A 16214-nucleotide genomic window follows, 5' to 3' on the forward strand; every position below is an offset into this window, starting at 1 on the left:
GGCTCATTCTTAGGCCTAAAGCTCAGAACTCTTATACATGAGATTACAATAGTGACTTTCTCCCTTCTCGGTTGACTTGATGCTTGAATGAACTGCTTTGAGCTACTTGTAATCCAAAAGAGGGTGCTATTGTCTACATAAATTTAACATTGTAGAAAAGAGACTAAAGCAAACATAAAAGCCAATGGGAATGAGTTCAGGTAAGGTAGGATAACCAGACACATTTAACCAAACACAATTAACCAAACACATTTAACCAAACACATTTAACCAGACACATTTAACCAAACACATTTAACCAAACACATTTAACCAAACACATTTAACCAGACACATTTAACCAGACATATTTAACCAAACATATTTAACCAATCACATTTAACCAGACATATTTAAGTACAAGTAAAATATTTTCAAAACAATTAAGAGATATCAAGTGTTACTATATGGTATCCGGTAGTAGAACGCAACAAAGTAAAAATAGTAAAGTAGCATACTTAGGTACAAATTTTAGATATCTGCACTTTATTTAGTACATTTTACAGTGGATATTTTTAACTTTTATTTCACTACATTTGAAAGCACTATCTGTACTTTCTACTCAGCTATGTTTTTGAACAGGACTGAAAAGTAAAAGTATTTTTCATTATTGTTTGAGGTCTGCTGAAAAGGCTGAGGGTTTATTTTAACACGTTCATGATTTGAGCAAACAAAAATATATAAATAAAACAGCTAGAAAAAAACACTCAATTAAGTTGTTACTGTTCATTTCTGCACAAATCTTTTATCAAAATCACTACATTTGAAGCCTTATAAGACATCGGAATAGGATCACAATACTTTTAACTCTTTAAGTAAACTTTTAAACAGGTACTTTAATACTTTACTTAGATTTTCATGTGATACTTTTACTTGAGTATTTATTCATCCCTGTATCTGTACTTTTACTTGAGTAACAAAATTGAGTACTTTTTCCACCACTGATAGTATCGGGTACTATATGAGTCACTGTCTTGAAACAGAAAAATACATAGCAGCAAAGTTTTTGTCACTTGGGTTTAAAGACGTACTCACAGTGGGGACTAAATCAAAACTGTTACTCCAAATAATCACTGGAGTAGTCTAAGAGTAAAGTGTGTACTAAACTATTCAAAAGTACAAGTTCTTCAAGATTCTGACTTGTGCCACCTTAATAAATGCTTTTAAATACTTTAAATGTAACTGGTCAGGCAGAAATCACACAAATTTACACAAGAGAAAACATTTATTACATGTATTAAATAAAGTCATATTACATTATACATCTTCAGTTTTTTAAATAAGCAATAACAATAAAAATGTAACTTTGAGCTACATTGCAGATCAGTTGTTATAATATGTTATAACAACCATTTAAACTCTTGGTTATAAAAGCACTCATGATTACAGAGCTATTCTGTGGACACCGCGTCCCCTCATTGTGTCATGTGTTCAAAGTTGCTGCTGTTAGTCTGACAAAGGGAGCGGCTCGACTGGATTCTTCTGGTACAACAACATGTAAGAGTCACATAACAGCCTCCTCACAAGTTCAGGGACCTGAGAAGGGTTGATACACGCCAGCTCCTCCTCTGATTGAGATAGAAAGTCGCCCAGCTCTGGACAGGCGCAGACCTCTGGAATGTTGTATCCGCTCTGATCATTACCTGCAGAAAAAACAGTGAAACGATTAGAGATCAGCTGGAGCGAAGGAAATGTCAGGGACATCAGAGAAGCGTCTTATCTAAAACTATCAAGGGCATTTTATCTGCACGAGTCATAGTTAGCAATGCACATGCAAAACAAAGCCAAGTTAGGCAATAATAAGTAAAATACAAAATTATAGCTTACCGCATCTGTCTGCCATGCAATCAAAAAAGAGCCATGACTTAGGGTCTGAGCCGCATTTGACAAATGACACATAATGGCTGGTTTGAATACACAGAACTGCAAACAGCTGCATAGTATGTCTAGGCATTGGAGCGTCAGTGGTTGTCCCTGTTGAGACCTCCAGCGGTGTCGGGGAATGGCCTTGTCTTGTGGGATGGGTATGCACCTTTTGAAACAAATACAATTACTGTCAACATGTGAAATCTGTACATGTAGAAGAAGTAACATGAAGACAGAATTACCTGTGTGTTGCAAGTAGCACAGTATTGTTTGATTCTTCCTGGGGCCAACCTACGATCTGGTAGACACTGTAAACACTCAAACTCTGCCAAGCACCCGCAGAGAAAACATTGCCTTGGACCTGATAAAAGCAAGCAAACCATATTAATCACATTCACTGCTGCAGATTAAATGATCTTCAATATATTTCTTATTCTTACAATTATAGAGAAGATCTGTGATGTCGAGCTCTACTGAGGGGATGATGTGTGAAAACATCTTGTATTTGCTGCCAAACCTGGGCATCTGTACTATCAGACATGACGGCATCTGCAAAGTAAATGTTGTACATTAGACAATTTATAAGCCCAGGTGTTTCACACACATTTTTCCAAGCACCCACCACTTCAAACTTCAGATTACTGGATAAACAGGATGTGTCGAGGAGCTGCTGGGCAGTTGGCATGGGACACATCTGTTCTTTTTCTAAAAATATCTGCAATGTGTAGGTGTCCTGGAAAGTCTCTCCTCTAGATCTAAAAAAACAAACAAAAAATCATTGGTTGAAGTTGAAAAAAAATAAAAATAAATAAATATGAAGCTGTCTTACCTAAGTTTCAGTAAAGGTCCAATGCATAGCACCTTCTGAAAAAGGACAGTGATGAACTCTTCTGGGTCTGAAAAAGTTTATGCATTACTGTTTATAAAGACACTGATTTAATTACTTTTAAATGGATCTAGGTAAAATAATACTTTACCTTTTTCCTCTGTACTGAAAGTGTCACACCCGAGCTCTTTACGAAAACTCATCACACTCTCAGCAGGAACAAATCCTTGCCTGAAACAAATAAACAACAGTAAGTAAGTCAGTATGTCTAATAAGAGCTATTTGAATAGGTTCTTCTTCAGCAAAACAAGAATAGAGTAAAATTATACAAAATTAATGTTTAATTTCCAATAACAAGTAAAATTGTCTACAGTGTTGTTCTTTACAAATATCTATTATGTGCTCAACCCCAATAATAGAATTCTAGCATTTGAATGAACCCACAACTTAAAAGTATGATTATTGTTATTTTGTTGTCAGATATGCAAAGCATAGCTTTAAGGTGGGCTGCCTGATTTTCAAACTGTGAAAGGAAAATGTATGTATGTAGTTAACCTAGTTAGTTCTTAGTAGTCATAAAGCCTTTCACATTGATAGAATTCACATACATTTTTGGCACTAGGATCGCTTTAGAGCAGCTTTTTCAGGAGGAAAAATTAAGTAGTTAGTACCTGCGTAAACGATTGATGATTTTCCTCAAAGTGCTTGTTGTTGGTGGCTCAATGTCAAGAGGCTTTTGAAGGAATTTGTCCAGCACCAGAGATGAGCAAAATAAACTGAAAAGAACAGATTTAGGTTTGTTTAGTAGCTGTAAATAAGGTGCATCGAACGTGAGAGGTAACAGCAAACCATGATCTGGTTTTACCTGAAGAGAGTAGCGTCGAGGTAACATGAGTTAATGTGGCCTTGAATCCCCTTCATCTTTCCAACAAGTACAGAGAAAGCCTCAGATTCTGTGAGAGGTGGTACATGATCCTCAGACTCTTCAAAGGAAGGGACTGATAAAAAAAAACAAAAAACATTTATTTAATTTGGAATTAGAATATAAAACAAAAATGAAATGCCTTAGAACAGTGATTTTTGGCCATTGCTGCCATGGAGGGGGCTCTAGCCGCATACATCAATATAAAATGGTTTTATGAATTGAATAAGTTCCGCATTCTTCAGACCGAAAAAGTTTGGTCCCACTACCAAAAAAGATTCAGAATCCCTGCCTTAGATTACATTGTGTAAACAGTCACGTGCCTGGGAGAATTATTAATCATTAATGCAGGAAGTTAGACAAATCTGAAAAAACACTGGGTGTTTTAGTTGAAACGAAGTTGGCAAGTTAACATGTTTGTCCTACATAAAGACATTAAAGGCCATAGATAACAGATAATGTGAGCAGATGCAATTTCTTTGATAACAAAACACTTAAATCTTCAAATGAATAAAAGAATCATCTCATGTCATCTGATTTACATTCTGATGCTTTAAAATAACAATAAAAATGTAAGATAGCAATAAAACATATTTTTTCAAAAAGAAAAAAATATGTAGTTCAGAAGCTAGTGTTGCCTTCTAAACTAAGTCCAGTTGTTTTTTAGATTTTTATAATAAACCCGTCTGATGTCTCAATCTTCCACAGTGCAGTAGTTTAGATGAACTTGGCTAAAATTGACTCACCTGGTGTTTTTTCTGTTCTGGAGTTCACACTCTCCCCACATGGACCAAATCTACGGTCAGGACAGCACTTTTTCTTTGGAATGAACAGAGCCTTGTTTCCAGAGCAGGTGAAAAATCTTTTGCCTCCATATGTACCATCAGAACAGCCCTTTACGTCATAGTCCTAAATCAAGAATAAGGCAGATTTAGTCCAGATCTAAATGTTCTTAGTCCAGGTCTAAATGTTCCATGTTGCATTGCTTAAATAAATAAAAGTACTTACTAATTCAATCCCAGCCCATTCACCAGTCTTTCCTTTGAGAGCACCTATCCAGCGGATGACTCCATACACAGTGAGTCCAGAGTTTGACTGGACCTCCACCAGAGACCCCACCTCCAGGGGAACTTGGGGCATACCTTCACTTCCTGGTTGCCTGCAGTTTACTTGTTGACCAAAAGATCCTACACTTGATGTAGAGTTGATGCGACTTACGGTTCTGTGGTTTTGACCTGTAAACACGTATGAGGAGACATAGAAAGTTAGAAAGTCATAGGACATATTTTTGCAGCTATGTCACATGCTCATCTCATCAGATTAACCTCGGGCAAATACGCCATAGGCCTCGCAAAGGTATGTTCCCTAACGTTAACCATGTGATCGCTTCATTCCATAGCAGGTTTTTCAAGTACAATACATCATTGCTCAAGCCCCCAAATTTAAAATGTTTTAATTAGTTTAAAGTATTGGAGTGTCGGAGGGTTGGGTTTTTAAAGACAATTGAATCTGAAGCTCAAAAAACAGTGATTCAAAGTGATTCAAATGCTTATAATGCTTAAAATAAGAAATCTTTAATACACCTGTACTGATGCTCACCCTCATTCCACTGAACTCCAGGGGAGACAGACTGCGATGGGACAACCTGAACAATATCTGCCGCACTGAACAGAGGAGGAGGAGTGGATTTCTTGGAGGCAAAACTGCGGTCTGTCTCCTACAAATAAAGAGAAGTACAGGCAACATTAAAAGTACTGATAATGTCAAAACCATCCGATGTGTGTCACTGTGTACACTCACATTTCATCTTTAGAAGAAAAAAACATAGACCTACATTTTGAATACTTGGTGCAAAAGTCTTTGTACATAAATACATACATATTTGTCACTCACCAAAATTTCCACCTCAAAGCCCAGCATGTGCAGGTCTTCCTGGTTGTCATTTCTCCCAATCTGCATGAGGTTCTTCACCAGCCCAGGTAGGTGTCCCTTCTTGTGCCTGACCACAACTAGGTCCTGATGTGAAAGTTCACAAATGGCAGAGAAAAACTGAGGGTTGCACAGTAGTTCGAGGCGCTTGCTTAAGGACGAGACATAGAGCAGTAGCTGAGCCTGGTGGCGTGTCAAGGGATACGTGTCTTCTTTTTTCACAATGCCCCCAGTCTTTGAATTGCCATTGTTGCTGCTGCCACAGAACAGCACTGCCATCAGCTCACCATTCTGCAGCTCACCCTCCACACGGCCAATGACTCCTCTGCAGAAGCCTTTCCTGGACTTACTTCGGATTACTATGAAAAACTTTTCCTTTACAACAGGCTCCATTTCACCTGCATGTGTCCAGCGGGGTTAGAGCTTGTAAAATAGGTATCCTATCAACAATTTTAAAAAATACAATTAGAGAGGGTGTCTGTACAATTATAAATGCCATGCAATTACAACAATTGTACCTGCTCAGTATATTAAAAATAGAAGGACATACTGCAAGTTATAACAGTGTTATTCCATCACCAACTGATTAAATTGTTAAACTATATTAAAGTCTTTTCTTTCATCGGTGCAATAAACCTGCATTCCAAAGCATACAAGAGACAGAGGCTCTGAATACCTCTGTATAAACAAACATTAGGGGGTGAATGTCACCACCTATAGAAAACAATTAGCAGGTACAAATTACTGCCTAAAGGCAGGCCTAAAAGTGCCACTGAAAAGTCCAGTCAATAGGCTTCTACCTTTGAACTACCTACCTTTGCAGGGTGTAATAAACACTCTCTCCAGGAACGATTAGATTTAGGCGACGAAACAAGACTTTTTTTTAATGTTCAAGTTGGTTACTTCTTATTCAACTGAAGCTGCATGGCCCCAGAGCCACAGCACTGAACAAAGTGCCTCTCGTATGAAGATGAGAACTTTTGGAAGAAAAAACACTACGCAGAGCTAAATAGTGACCAGTGTGTGCCCGACCACGCCCCCGTGTGCCCGACCACGCCCCCTGCAGCTATCCACAGAGACTCAATGATGGTGCAATTCAGAGAATTGCTCTATCATTTCATAATGTCATTGTTTCTGAGGGCAGGGCAACAAAAATAAAGTAACCACTTCAAAAACATGTATTAATATATTAATGTATTAATGAGGTGAGCTGCTAAGTCAGGCCTCTCCTGGTGTGGGACCTTTTCCACAGGTCCACATGGCCACGTTCAGGTGGGTGCTTTTAACATATCATAATGGAACATTCATATTTGTGACAATGTTTGTTGTTAGAGGATGACTGTAGCATTAAAAAGTAGCCTACAACCTATAATTATCCGTTCTAATTTGGCAAGTTCTTAATTATCAAAAGCACTTATGTAAGATGGTACAATGGAGCCCTGCCAGGACTAGATCCTCAAACTTTCACCTGCTCCTGCAATGAGTCACTATTCACTCCCCTTTTGTGACAGTAAAGGCCCAGATGGGAGCTTTGGGGGACCGAATTTGACTCCACTCACCTAACTGTTTACAACAACATTGTACAGAGATAGTGGTTAAAATGGGTTTATTTGGTTTCAGTAAATCAATAAGTGAAACACACAATGGCTAATGTTTATACCAACTTATAAACTGCTCAAATATATTTAGACTGCATAGCCAATACGTATTCCAAGTGTGTTTACAGTACCCAGTAGCCTGCCGGTCTTGTCTTGAGTGACATGTTTATGTGTCCGCAGACACATGTGACGTGTCCTACACTGAGAAGCACCTGGTATGCACCTCTGACCATATCTACACTTCACATCTGCTTTATGTAACAGCACTCATTTTCTGCACACTGACTGTGTCCTCTCAGTCAGCATATCCACTACAAATATGATGTCCAGTGACAAATAACTAGAACTTTATGTTTTATTTTTTCTCAATAAAAGAGATAAAATGAATACTGAACACATTTTGGTGGAAGACACTTATCAGTGCAGTAGCATGCATTGAGCTGACAGTAATCTCAGCTGTCACAGTATCCTTGAAAATGTTACTAAGAACAATACAGTACAGTGAGATAGTCTAGATAACATTTGTGATGTTCTGCACAAAATACCTCTTATCCTTTTGAGCATTAGCAGATGAATATAAGATTTAACATGTCGTGACAGTGAATACAAGTTTCTTTTTGAGTAATACTACATGCATGTTACATAAACTTAATGAGTTCACTGTAGCTGATAGAAATAGAGGTCCTAGAAAGAGGTGGAGATATTATCTCACTTTTTTTTTTTACTTTTCTGCCATAAAAACAAGTTGGTCATTTTTCTAATATATTTTTGCTGCTCAAACACTAAGCAACTTTTTTATGGTGGGGGCACATCACCTGCTTGTCTCCATGGAGATATTATTGCTGTTATAGAAATGTTACAGTATAAAGCTCTGACCTGTAACTTGATCTGATGGCGTCATCTGCCTTGCTAAATATAATGCCACACTGTGGAACATTCCAGGCAAAGCAATAACATTTCCATGGAGAGCAGCAGGTTGAAGACCTTCCACCAGAAAAACCTATTTTACCTATAAGTATTTTGACAGTCGAATCCTCCTGAGGGACATGAAGAGGAAGTAAAGGGCCAGTGTCATGATTCCTGCTCAAAGATAAGGCAGAGGATTGTCCTTATGACAATCCCCTAACACTAAATACATATAATATATGAGGTGTTTTGACTAAAGCTGTGATGATCCTGGTGGGTCCACATGGCTAACACTAACAGTCATCAAGGAGAAGAAGAAGTTCAGGTAAATATAAAATATACACATATTATACACATACCAATATAAATATACACATATTTTGGAGGTAGGATGTGTTACATTTACAAGGACAAAACCCCTTTAGGTACTTAGCTGCAGACCAATTTGGAGTAGGTCATATTGAGAAAGTATCAATGTTATACAAAAAATTGAATTATACAGGCATCACCCTGCACAATGAAGATACACATACTTAATAGTAAATTATGCAAAATATATACAAACTTTATTCCTTCATGACAAATTACTCAATACTGTGCATATTGATGCTGAAGAACTTTGCATAGACTTCACTATTCATCCACTTAACTATTCCACATTTGTATTATAAAGTATGAGGTATAGCTGCTACATTATAATCACAATTCAACATAACACTACATCAAATATTATATTAAAGATGAATAACTGTAAAAAAAAAAAAAAAGAAGACCCTTTATAGCTGGTGCTTAATTAGACTTGGAAAAATATCAGTCAGAGTTGACAGAAGGTGAGTGTGCTGGATTCAGTGGCACAGGTTGCGGGGGCCTGGCTGGTGCAGATGCAGGACCTGCTGCTGGACTCTGTGCCGGAGGCGGTTCTGTCGCTGCACAGCTTTACGAGCGGAGCTGTGCCGATCAGCCCAGGCTTTTGCTCTTTGCACACAAGCAGACTGAGCCACATGAGGAATCACTTTAGGTAGATCGACACCAGGGATTGCTTGATATGTAATTTTTCCCTTAGTTTGATCCTGAGTTTCTGACGAGATTACACTGCATGAAACAAAACGATTGATTTAATGTATTTATTTATTTATTTTTGAAATGCATGGTGGCTTAATTCATACCTATTTTCTGCATCCTGTAAGACAGTTGAACCACAAACAGGCGGCTTTGGTTGATGGTCCAGCAGCGCCCCCTTTTGGTGTTCATCTGTAACTGCCTCTATTTAAACAAAAGTCAAGAATTGAAATGACATTTATCCCTTTGTTTTACAAAAATGTACAAAATGACCAACCTTGGTGGTTAACAACATGCCACTCCTCATCCTCCATTTCCATAGAGCTGATATCTTCAATGGGTTTATCGTTTTTGCCAAAAAGCAAGTTGGTTATGATTCTGAACATGATTACAGTTTTTTTCTTTTTTTGTTAAAGAATCCTCTTCCTCTTTGGTTATAGATGATGTCTTTCTGTTCAGGGACCCTAAGAGAGAAGCAAATTAAGACTTACCTATTGCCAAACTGAAATTCTTCTTTGATTTATTAAAATGATGATGATGACCTAGTAGATAGTCAAAGAGGAAACTAAAACCTAAACCTAAGATCTAAGAAAATCTAGTATTTTGTTCAAGAATGAACCTGGGCTGTAAGTGCTATTAGGAGAGTATTTGGAGAGCTGCAACAAAGTCCTCACCTCTGCAGTCAGGAGTCAGATCCACTACAAAGCATCGCCACAGGAAAAAGAATCGTTTTCCAGCCTCTTACAAATCTATATATGTTGTTGTACTTGTACTATGCCGACACTGGACAATACTGTACTCTTGTGCTGTCCGCTGTTTTGGATTTCAAACCTCCAACGGACCAAATAGAAATTACACACCCCCTTGCTCCGCCCACTAAATCTAACCAACCAATCAGAGTCAGACAAAGGCTCCAGGCTCAGGCTGAAAGCGGCATGGACTCTACGAGCCCGAGGACAGGCGGCATTTGAAGTGTTGCACTGAATAAAACTACACAAAACTTATTAAATCCATTCTCCTGTTTCTCACAAACACCACAGACTCACACACATCACCAGCGCAGAGGATATAGAAATAAAGTTTACGCGCTTAGGCTTTAATTTGTGCAAGAAAACGACTTTTTGCTCATCCAGATCTTGTATACTGATATATTCATGTGTCTGTTGTTCAAAACCAGGTTTTTTGTCTGATTTTAAGCGTCTATGTTGATAAATAAACAGTTATATCTATAGAAAGAAAGAGGAGCTTCATCCTTCCTCTTGTATCGATCCTGTCAGCTGCTGTTTACTGTCAGACACAGTTTGACAACACTGCATGTCCCATCAGTTCAGGTTGTAGTTCATGAGGCGGGTGGAGGCAGCTGCACTTGCTTTTTTTCAATCGTCTTGAAAAGCGCCTGCAGCTGCCTGATCTCGGGATATTACCGTAGCCTACGGTGTCAGGGCCGCGCGTCTGCAGCCGCCTGTTGAACCAAACACTGAATGAAAATGATATGTTCAGACTTAATGTAATCCGCTGCTCAGTTTAAAGATGCACTGTGCAGTTTGAGGTGGCGGGTCTGCTACCTGTCTGTCTCCTTCATTGAGATGCTTTTGCTTTGCCTGGAATGTTCCACAGTCCTCTTAATCAACAGAAAGAAGCAATGATGCCACCAGGCCAAGTTACAGGTCAGATCTCTGAAGAAGCAAGCCTGCTCACAGTAAGAATGTGTGAGGTGGCATATGTCATATCTTTTATCAATATAACTACATTTTAGACAAAGCAAAGGCACCTCTATGGACACAGGCAAGTGAAGAGTTACAGATAGTGCACCTTAAGCATTATTTTACACAGACACACACACACCCCCCCACCCCCCCCCCCCCCCCCCCCCCCCCCCCACACACACACACACACACACACACACTGAGAAGGTGAGACGGTGGAAGGATAATGTTATAAAATAAACGTCCAGTTTAAATATTCTTCTCGGTGATACAATAATAATATTTATACTGAATTTTTGACTCTGGTCACTGCCACAGTCCCCGGGGCGTCCGGCAGATGTCGCGTTTGACTCACGCGCAGCACCAGAGGCGTCAGTCTGGAACAAGAGAACACTTCAACACATCCAGCTTCAGATTCATGCAAAGCTTTTGACAAAACTGAACTGATCTTATCACTCTTTTAGGATTAAATAATGTTGTAAGGATGTTGTGAGAAAATCATGCCTATTAAACTTTGAGTGTAAATGAAAGTCATCATTTTATTTTTGGACTATTACACGGGAAACACACAGTGCCATGTGGTCACGCATGTTCTCAGGTAATGACCTCGTGTTAGAAAACCAAACGGGGTTGTTTATTGCAAAGTCTTCATGCGCGCTCGAGCTGATGTGTGATGTGGGGAGGGCCCTGGGGCGAGCACACCCCTGCGCCCATGAAAGGCACAAATCAGAACAGAGGCCAGCATTTAGTCAGTCTGCATGGAAAGCACACACCCACTTGTCTGTTCGCGTCTTCTCCAACTCAGGGATAACGGAGGATATTTTTCACAGGACCAAAAGGCCACGATTTGTGCTCATTTGTCTCGCACGCAGTTCATGCGTCTTGGGAATACTTTTACGCACAACTGTTAAACCCTGAAAAGGACGATGCCTCGATCATTCCTGGTGAAAAAATATTTCGCTAAACAAAAGCCAAACTACAGTGAACTTGAATGTCAGAATGGTGAGTTAAATGCTGCTTTCTATAGACTCATTAAACATTTTCTTGCGTGCGCCACAGCAGTTTAATGTTATTGTTTTGGGTGAGCTGATTTGAACAGTCTACAAGCAGTGTTATTAGGTTCAAATCCGAGTCTTGAGGAGTTTTCTCTGGTCAAATAGGGCCGTTAGATGGACTTTCCGCATCTGCACCAACAGGACACAGCGCACACAGAGCCCTATTCATGTTACAAACTCTTGTGAATACGTGGGAGGAAATGGCCCGTGAAACTTTACTGAAAAAGTCTTCTATAGAAATATATACAAGCCTAGAGAATAGTGTAGGTGCTTCTTGGCTGTATTCATTCTAAAAATAAGTTGTAACCTATTGTGTTGTTGCCCTATATCTAATAATAGCCCCCACTTTTAATTTCAGACACTTCACTGGACAGATATCCTGTTGCTGAGCTCTCATCAGGAGACACTTCAGTTGCCACCTGCTTCAGTGGAGGTCTGGTGTGGGATTTGAGTATGCTGCCCACCTTGTACCTACCCACACAAACTGAAGCCTCCACCACATCTGGGCCCCTGGACCTCAGCTCGCCCTCCAGCCTCAGTAGTGGTGCCAGCAGCAGCGGAGAGGAAGACGAGGGCCGCTCATCAGACCCCCCCAGCCCGGAGCCTGTTCACACGTATGCACCTCGGCAGCGGATGAAGTGCACTGGTGTCATGGCACACACCAGTCCCCCTGAGGAAGAGGAGGAGAGGGGGGCACCAGTGACAGCCAACAGGCCAGCCTTCCTCTGTAAGCACTGTCCCAAGGAGTATACAAGTCTGGGCGCTCTCAAAATGCATATCCGCTCTCACACACTTCCCTGTGTATGCACCACCTGTGGGAAGGCCTTCTCCAGACCGTGGCTCCTCAGAGGACATATCCGGACACATACAGGTAATTCCTAAAACTACTTTCACAAAACAAATTCTTAATGTGAATAAACAAGTTGATACATGATAGGAAATACACAGTAATAGGATCTAAACACCACTTTTATCTCTGACAAAACTGTTGTCTCATGGGGAAATGGACGGTAACACAGCCAGTAAAAGGGAAAATAGTCTAATCTTGTTATTGACAATTTTGATCCTGATATTGACATCTTGACATACTAGGCAGCCCATTGGTGGTGTAGCTGCTGACTCATGAGTTGGGAAATGGGTGCTTGCAAACAGCATGTACATTTGCCTGAGTGAATGTGTGAGTCAGCAGGTTACTTCATCATCTGAGCTGTGGAAAAGGGGAGTCAGGTGCCCTCACTCAACATAACATGTTATCTCGACTGCCCCATGATCTACTCATTGATCAGCCTTTGTGTTGTTGTTATCAAAGGCAGGTTGGCTAATTATTTGGAGAAGACAGCAGGATAGGGACATAGGGTTGACAAAAGATTTAGATGCCTGAAGGCCCTTCGCTATCACCGAGCCCTTAGAACCTGCAGGAACTTGTTAGTGTGCTAATCTCATTGAGCTGATTGAATCATGCTAATTCACTCCCAGCACTGTGACCATGTGATTCCTCATTATCTTCACACCATGTTTTGTGTGTACTGCGTGTGAGGTGTTAATGATTGTCTCTTGTGAACATTTGGAAACACCTTGTCGATGCTTTGAGAAGTGTCAGTCCCATCTCTTGTAAAGACGGTCACGTGACACATTTGTCTCTTTGTTCTAGGTGAGCGGCCCTTCTCCTGCCCCCACTGTAATCGGGCCTTTGCAGACCGCTCAAACCTGCGCGCCCATCTCCAGACTCACGCCGAAGTCAAGAAGTACCAGTGTGGAGTCTGCTCTCGTACATTCAGCCGCATGTCATTGCTGCAAAAGCACAGCTCCTCTGGGTGCTGTTCTGCCATGGCGTGAGACATTGGACACACACTTCGAGCCTGGGCATGTGTGGACACCATGTATACAGCTCTGTTGAAGTAAAGCATGGACTGGCCTGCTATTTGGGACTTGGAGGAAGTCGAGCCTTATTATTATGGATTTACATTTCACAAGCCATCCAGGCCTACACTAAACTGAGAAAGGCTGACAATCACTAATACACATTTCTTTCTTGCTGTGCCCATTCCAAAGAGCAAATATGTGTTGAACTCCATGGGGCAAGAGCTGTGCTTTCCAGCCTCCATCCCGATGGCAAATCAGGATCAGGTCCCAGAGCCAGCTGTAGAGAGGTAGGGTGGCGTGGGTGGAACTAATCTCTCAGCATGTCTCCTACAACACACACACAATAGCATGAGCACACACAGCTGTCCCTGGTACGGTGCTGTAGATAGACAAGGTGCTAACAGGTGCTTCAGCCCTGACCTTCGCTGGTTAATAGCAGGTGACATCCACTGCCCTTGGTTTGCCTAAGAGAGGAAAAAAAAAAGTCCTCTGCAGTGAATGGCACCATTAAATCTTTTGTTTCTGCAATGGGACCGTTTTAAGCCACTATTTTGACTACATCCAAAACCCCAGCTTTAATCCGATGGCTTTTGGAGATAGATGGGAATAGCCGTTGTGCCTTTTGTTTTTATTGTTCCAAAGAACGCGGGTGACAAACGCGTACCATGCACTCAAGGTTACATCAGTGTTAATAATAATATTACCAGCCAAAGCCATATTTTGTTAAATCATTTGTGCCTTGAAAATGTCTAAAAAATGTATGCATTTTTGAAACCAAAATGTGCCTGTCTTTATTTACCTCAGTCATAAACTGTGGCTTTAAGAGACAAACATTGATTGCAGTATTACTAGATTTTTATGCAAAGTAAATGTAATCAAAAAGGCTGGGACCAAAGATGATGTAAAGTTTACAATATGAAGCCATGGTTTTTCTGATATTTAATGAAAAACTACAAATGAATTTTAACTTTCCTAAACGTTTGTGTTTTATAGTGCAATTTTTCAAATGTGTCCATTTTTCTATCATGCTTGTGTGTTCACTTGTATTTCTTGTATGTAATACATTTTCATTCAATAAAGTAATTTATGTTTATTAAAATCTGATCAGGTCTTAGTATGAGCTTTACTTTTCGACTGCTACACTCATTTATACAGCACAGTGTAATAATTGTAGTTTGATGATTAACTGATCTTGATCCCGGAGTTAACTGGTTTATGATAAACAGAGTTGTAGGTGAACTTGCTATGATGGACCTGGTGGGTGCACCTGCCTCATGTTTGCACCTGTCGCATGAAACTCACTGTCACTGTGTAAATACAGCCTCAACCGTTTGGACCACAGATCAACTTCTGTTTTCTTTTACTCTTCATTCCTACATGCTCTGCTTGCCACATCTTACATGGGCATTTGAACTTGCCAGATTGAGGTTTTGGACAATATTTATATATTTTGTCTTTCAGAATTTTCAGTGATTCTTGGCCACTGCAATTTATTTTTAAGTTTTTGTAAATCCACAGTTACAAGTGCTTAATATCTCTCTGTAAGCAAATGTCTCTATTTTTACAGATGTGGGACTGTAGACTGTGTTATAATGGGAGTTTCTGTTCCAAATACACTGATATACTAAAACTAAAAGATACTATTTCTGTGATAACCAATGCCCATTTTCATGGATTTATAGTTATATTTATTCAGTGATATCTCATACACTGCAGTGTGTGTGTGCTGCCTTCTACAAAGAGATGTATCACTAGGCTTTTCTTGTGCAAGACAGTGAGTCAGGCTCAGCTCATAGTTGTAGGTTCTCATGGCTGCTCCATGGGCTCTGTTTTCAGTCAGAGGATGGGGCCTCTCGACAGTATGTCTGCAGCTCTGCGTGGGCTGAAGCCTGGCTAGAACAGAGTGAGGTAAGCTGTTCCACAGCTCGGCACAGTTCCTTATTTCCCCCTGAGTCAGGAAAATGTGCAAGAAGCCTCACTGTACAAGCCGAAATCTCCAGGATCTGACCAATACTAACGCAGAACTGATGCCACAGCCCCTGACAGTGGTTCCTTTTGACCATTGCGTTTCATGCTCTTTACCAGGATGCTGTGGGATGAAAAGGGCTCATAAAAACTCGGCTGTTAGAGGTTAACTCAGGACTTTTTGATGATGTCAGCTGAAAGCATTTCCTGATGTCAAGCTGTAAAGTCAGGCAAAGATAATTGCACCATAGACCCTAAATAAACCTAATGTGTGGTTTTCTTTTGGCATGGTACATGTCTGATAATATGCCCCCTTGTTTTTTCACTGAATTCCACTTTCTTACAAAAACTTGGCCATATAAGTCATCCAAACACTTTGGTCACCAGGGCATTTTTGGCCACTACATACCCCACTATAATGGCTGCTATATCAGAGGTACACTGCTTTCTGTTTTTATATAGTAATAAAACATAACATGC

The 16214-nt window shown here is 40.1% G+C and overlaps 3 protein-coding genes across 3 annotated transcripts; 1 reads left to right on the forward strand and 2 right to left on the reverse strand.

Moving 5' to 3' along the window:
- Positions 1-1291: 1291 nt before the first annotated feature.
- cyldb (cylindromatosis (turban tumor syndrome), b) lies at positions 1292-6452 on the reverse strand. The gene is made up of 14 exons (XM_033967352.2): positions 6398-6452; positions 5547-6022; positions 5253-5370; positions 4662-4888; positions 4400-4562; positions 3597-3729; positions 3403-3507; positions 2883-2962; positions 2735-2801; positions 2528-2660; positions 2346-2454; positions 2148-2266; positions 1867-2071; positions 1292-1682 (listed from the first exon to the last, which is right to left on the reverse strand). Exons 2-14 carry the CDS (start codon positions 5973-5975, stop codon positions 1486-1488), a joined length of 2085 nt encoding a protein of 694 aa, XP_033823243.1. The 5' UTR covers positions 5976-6022; positions 6398-6452; the 3' UTR covers positions 1292-1485.
- Positions 6453-8923: 2471 nt separating this feature from the next.
- On the reverse strand, positions 8924-9874 carry tp53inp2 (tumor protein p53 inducible nuclear protein 2). Its single transcript, XM_055221873.1, has 4 exons — positions 9820-9874; positions 9423-9609; positions 9253-9349; positions 8924-9178 (listed from the first exon to the last, which is right to left on the reverse strand). Exons 2-4 carry the CDS (start codon positions 9529-9531, stop codon positions 8932-8934), a joined length of 453 nt encoding a protein of 150 aa, XP_055077848.1. The 5' UTR covers positions 9532-9609; positions 9820-9874; the 3' UTR covers positions 8924-8931.
- Positions 9875-11583: 1709 nt separating this feature from the next.
- Positions 11584-14871, forward strand: snai1a (snail family zinc finger 1a). The gene is made up of 3 exons (XM_033966750.2): positions 11584-11853; positions 12265-12777; positions 13558-14871. The coding sequence occupies exons 1-3, from the start codon at positions 11778-11780 to the stop codon at positions 13740-13742; spliced, it is 774 nt and encodes a 257-aa protein (XP_033822641.1). The 5' UTR covers positions 11584-11777; the 3' UTR covers positions 13743-14871.
- The last annotated feature ends 1343 nt before the right edge of the window (positions 14872-16214 follow it).

The sequence above is a fragment of the Periophthalmus magnuspinnatus genome, chromosome 5 (assembly GCF_009829125.3).
Source record: "Periophthalmus magnuspinnatus isolate fPerMag1 chromosome 5, fPerMag1.2.pri, whole genome shotgun sequence".
Taxonomy (NCBI): Eukaryota; Metazoa; Chordata; class Actinopteri; order Gobiiformes; family Gobiidae; genus Periophthalmus; species Periophthalmus magnuspinnatus.

Coding starts and splice junctions, on each gene's coding strand:
- cyldb (XM_033967352.2), bottom strand. CDS start 5,975: ATGGAGCCTGTTGTAAAGGAAAAGTTTTTCATAGTAATCCGAAGTAAG. Junction 3,508..3,596: donor CTCGACGCTACTCTCTTCAG/GTAAAACCAGAT, acceptor TGTTCTTTTCAG/TTTATTTTGCTCATCTCTGG. Junction 2,455..2,527: donor GTAATCTGAAGTTTGAAGTG/GTGGGTGCTTGG, acceptor TTTACTTTGCAG/ATGCCGTCATGTCTGATAGT.
- tp53inp2 (XM_055221873.1), bottom strand. CDS start 9,531: ATGTTCAGAATCATAACCAACTTGCTTTTTGGCAAAAACGATAAACCC. Junction 9,350..9,422: donor GCATGTTGTTAACCACCAAG/GTTGGTCATTTT, acceptor TTGTTTAAATAG/AGGCAGTTACAGATGAACAC. Junction 9,179..9,252: donor TTACAGGATGCAGAAAATAG/GTATGAATTAAG, acceptor TGTTTCATGCAG/TGTAATCTCGTCAGAAACTC.
- snai1a (XM_033966750.2), top strand. CDS start 11,778: ATGCCTCGATCATTCCTGGTGAAAAAATATTTCGCTAAACAAAAGCCA. Junction 11,854..12,264: donor TGAACTTGAATGTCAGAATG/GTGAGTTAAATG, acceptor TTTTAATTTCAG/ACACTTCACTGGACAGATAT. Junction 12,778..13,557: donor ACATATCCGGACACATACAG/GTAATTCCTAAA, acceptor TCTTTGTTCTAG/GTGAGCGGCCCTTCTCCTGC.